The following is a 4,080-nucleotide window of genomic DNA, read 5'->3' as shown; positions in this document are numbered from 1 at the left end:
GCCGCCCCGGCCGGTGCCCCAGCGGCGGGGGCCGCGGTCGCCTCGGGGGCGAGCGCCGCAGCCCCAGCGGGCGCCCCGGTGGCCGCTCTTCCACGCACCGGCGGCCGCCTGGCCAGCGGCGGTGACCACAAGGCCCTCAGCACCTCCGGAGAGGACACCCTGAGCGACTCAGGTAAAGAGCGAGCCAGGGTCCGGCTGCCCTCCTGGGGTACTGGGGCTGGGGGTGGCGCCGGGTTTGTCGTTCGTGGGTTAGGGTGCTGGGGGAGAGTCGTCTGGAGGTAGTGCTGGTGGCTGAGAAGTGGTTTTTCCCGGGCCGATCTCTAGGGTACGGAGGAGAGGGTGGGTGAAAGCTGTGATCTCCAGCCTCACCTTCCCCTAAAGTTCCCTCATCCCCCGCCGGGAGCCCCCACTCCGTACCCCGTCTCTCTCTGCAGCGCCCTCCGAGGAAGAAAATGAAAAAAGTTGAGTGGCTAAAGCCGAGTTGGGTTTCGGGGGGCCGCTGGCAGAAACCTGTTAGCCTAGGGGTGGAAAGGGACTCTGCGGCCCGGGTCAGGGGTGGGGGAGACGCCCCGAAAAGCACAAGCCTGTGCAAAGTCCTATTTAGGGTGCAGGCAGTTAGGGAGGGATTGCACAGGTGGTGGGCACCGATTGTATTTTACTTTTTCGAACCTCGGTACTTTTTTTTTTTTTCCCCTCCCTCGGTGGGTGGTGGGCTATTTGCTCCTGGTCCGTCGCCAGCAGGCGGCGATATGCTGGCCGGCAGGCGGGCGAGGATCTGAGAGGCTGGGGGTGGTAGGGCCATCCCTCCCTCCCTCCCTCCCTTCACTCAGCAGCTGGCGGCCAGTACCACAGCGGTTGTGTACATTCTCAAGGGGCCGCCTCTTTACAGTGTGCAGTGAGAACCGCCCGGTTTTATCTTCTAGCCAGAGTTCCGGGACTAATTTCAGATCCGAGCTGTGTTCTGTAACCCAGTGTCCTTCAAGGTGAGGGCGGGCACTTAGCAGGCCCTCCAGGAATGCACACACCCTGAAGCACTCATTGATTAGTTCTATTGTGTGCCTCCCGGTGAAACTGAAGAGTAGGGTTAAAACCAAGACGTTGCCTGAAGGTGAAGAACTCTACCCAAATCCTGGAATAGCCCTTGTCCTTGGAGCTGGGAGACTTGGACCTTGAAAACCACTGTTTTCAGAACGCAGATGGATAAAAAGCCGACATTTCCTTCAGGGCTGAGGACAGATTCATCTGAGGCTCCTGAAAGGAAACTTGGGGATAAGCCTTCAGTTTGAACGGGTCTCTGTCCCTTTAATGTCTGTGCCTTGACAGCTTTTGGTGAGGAAGCACTTCCTTCCAACAGCTGTCTTCTTGGCAGAAAACCAAAACATTGGCTTAAAGGGACCCACCGACTGGAACAGCCTCACATTTCGGCTTTAGCACAAATCCCACAATTGTTCAGCTTTCCGGTCCCCTTCAGCTCAAGCAGAAGATGTGTTTTGATTTTCATGCTTGCATTTTAAACAATAATTTTCTATCCGAGCATGGTAGTAAATGAGGAGAGAGGGGGAAAACGCACACATGATGCTACACGTTTTTCTGGCTGCTGCGGGCGGTGGTGACTTTGAGAAGAGGTGCCCTGTATCTGGGTTTAGAGCTCCAGTGGATTACGGCTCTGTAGTTAAGGTTTGATCTTTGTTAAGATGAAAAACTGCTTACTGTATAGAAGTCACGTTCATGGAAGATGAGGTCTTTTTCTTCCTTAGTGAATTAAATTGTTCTTTAGTTTGTTTCACTTAAAATCAAACTCCACCATGTGTAAGTGGCTAACTGAGGCTCCTAAAATGAGGAGGCCTCAGTTCTTAAGTGTGGAGATGGAAATATAAATAAGTCTATGGGGTAGACTAGCGATGATGGGAAAGGGTTACCGTTTACTGAGACTCTTGTCTACGAATTATCTGTCCAACTCTCAACCTATGGCATTATCCCCCATTTAATAGCTGGGGAAACTGAGGCTTAGAAAATACCTTGCCCAGGGTCGTGCAGCTGGTGTGTGTGTGATGGAGCCGGGATTCTGTCTAACTCCAAAGCCGAGGTTCTTTCTATTTCTGCCACCTGCTCAAGCTTGAATGGAAGATGAAATGCTAGGAGTATGGGGAGGGAAAAAGCATGTACAGCTCTCTTCAGAGACCTGTGCTGATGGATCACAGTAAGAGCAAACCACGGGCCAGGGCCTGCTCTACGAGACTGTATGTATATTTGATTCATACGTGCCTCATCATGAGAATAACCCTCACCTTGTTCTCAAAGATGATGAAGATGACGAGGAGGAAGACGAAGAGGAGGAGATCGACGTAGTGACTGTGGAGAAGCGGCGGTCCTCCTCCAACAGCAAGGCCGTCACCACCTTCACCATCACCGTGCGTCCCAAGAGCGCGGCCCTGGGACCTGGGAGGGCCCCGTCAGGTGAGCTGATCCTCAAGCGCTGCGTCCCCATCCACCAGCAACACAACTACGCCGCCCCGTCTCCCTTCGTGGAGAGCGAGGATGCGCCGCCCCAGAAGAAGATAAAGAGCGAAGCATCCCCGCGTCCCCTCAAGAGCGTCATCCCCCCAAAGGCCAAGAGCTTGAGCCCGCGCAACTCTGACTCGGAGGACAGCGAGCGCCGTCGGAACCACAACATCTTGGAGCGCCAGCGCCGCAACGACCTGCGGTCCAGCTTCCTCACGCTCAGGGACCACGTGCCAGAGCTGGTGAAGAACGAGAAGGCCGCCAAGGTGGTCATCTTGAAAAAGGCCACCGAGTACGTCCACTCCCTCCAGGCCGAGGAGCACGAGCTTTTGCTGGAGAAGGAGAAGCTGCAGGCGAGACAGCAGCAGTTGCTAAAGAAAATTGAACACACTCGGACTTGCTAAACGTGTCTCTGAACTGGACAGTCACTGCCACTTTGCACATTTTGATTTTTTTTTTTTTTTTTTTTTAAACAAACCTTGTGTTGACATTAAGAATGTTGGTTTACTTTCAAATCGGTCCCCCGTCGAGTTTGGATCTGGGTGGGGAGCAGGACATGAGGGGTTCTGCCAGGACCTCGGGAGAGGGCCTGCAGGATGGGATGCAGGTGGCCCTGGCGGTTTTCCTCCGCGTCACCTCTGAGACGGCGGTCGAAGTCCGTGACCGTTGGGAGCCTTCTGGGGCTGTTGAAGTCACCTTGTTTGTTACAAGTTTCCAGACGACAGAAAGTCATTCCTTCTTTTTAAAATGGTGCTTAAGTTCCAGCCGATGCCACATGGGGGTTTGCCATTGATACCCCTGGGGAACATTTCTGTAAATACCATGGACACACCTGCCTTTTGTATACGTCCTGGGTAATGAGAGGTGGCTTTTGCGGCCAGTATTAGACTGGAAGTTCATACCTAAGTACTGTAATACCTCAATGTTTGAGGAGCATGTTTTGTATGCAGATACGTTGTTAATCTCTGTTATGTGCTGTACTAATTCTTACGCTGCCTGTATACTTTAGTATGATGCTGATACAGAACTAAATTTGATACTTATATTTTCGTATGAAAATGAGTTGTGAAAGTTTTGAGTAGATATTACTTTATCACTTTTTGAACTAAGAAACTTTTGTAAAGAAATTTACTATATATATATGCCTTTTTCCTAGCCTGTTTCTTCCGTTAATGTATTTGTTCATGTTTGGTGCATAGAACTGGGTAAATGCAAAGTTCTGTGTTTAATTTCTTCAAAATGTATATATTTAGTGCTGCATCTTATAGCACTTTGAAATACCTCATGTTTATGAAAATAAATAGCAATTAAATGATGCAGCTTTTTTTTTTTTTTTTTCGTAACAGCAACGGTTAAACTCTGTCCTTTAAGCAGCAACTGTAAAGAGTGCATAACCTGGACAGGGAACTTGTTTTCCACAGACCAGTCATTTTTTATACCTGTACGGTCCTGGCTGGGGAGGGGCCATTGTCCCCACTTGAGGTGGAGGGAACTGAGCTTAGGAAGGTTACGAGATTTCTCCCAAGTTAAACAGCATAGATATGTTATTAGTGATGGTGCATTGCTAGCAATAGCACC

The 4,080-nt window shown here is 50.8% G+C and overlaps 1 protein-coding gene across 1 annotated transcript in view; it reads left to right on the top strand.

Moving 5' to 3' along the window:
- Positions 1-3,809, top strand: part of MYCN (MYCN proto-oncogene, bHLH transcription factor) — a 6,166-nt gene extending 2,357 nt beyond the window's left edge. The window contains 1 exon segment of the mRNA XM_029232230.1: positions 2,302-3,809. Coding sequence (XP_029088063.1) covers positions 2,302-2,906 — 605 coding nt within the window. The 3' untranslated portion in view covers positions 2,907-3,809.
- The last annotated feature ends 271 nt before the right edge of the window (positions 3,810-4,080 follow it).

Source organism: Monodon monoceros, unplaced genomic scaffold (genome assembly GCF_005190385.1).
Source record: "Monodon monoceros isolate NGI ecotype Baffin Bay Population unplaced genomic scaffold, NGI_Narwhal_1 Super_Scaffold_19, whole genome shotgun sequence".
NCBI classification, from domain to species: Eukaryota; Metazoa; Chordata; class Mammalia; order Artiodactyla; family Monodontidae; genus Monodon; species Monodon monoceros.
The sequence above is the reverse complement of the archived record's forward strand: the minus strand, read 5'-3'. Positions and strand labels throughout refer to the sequence as shown.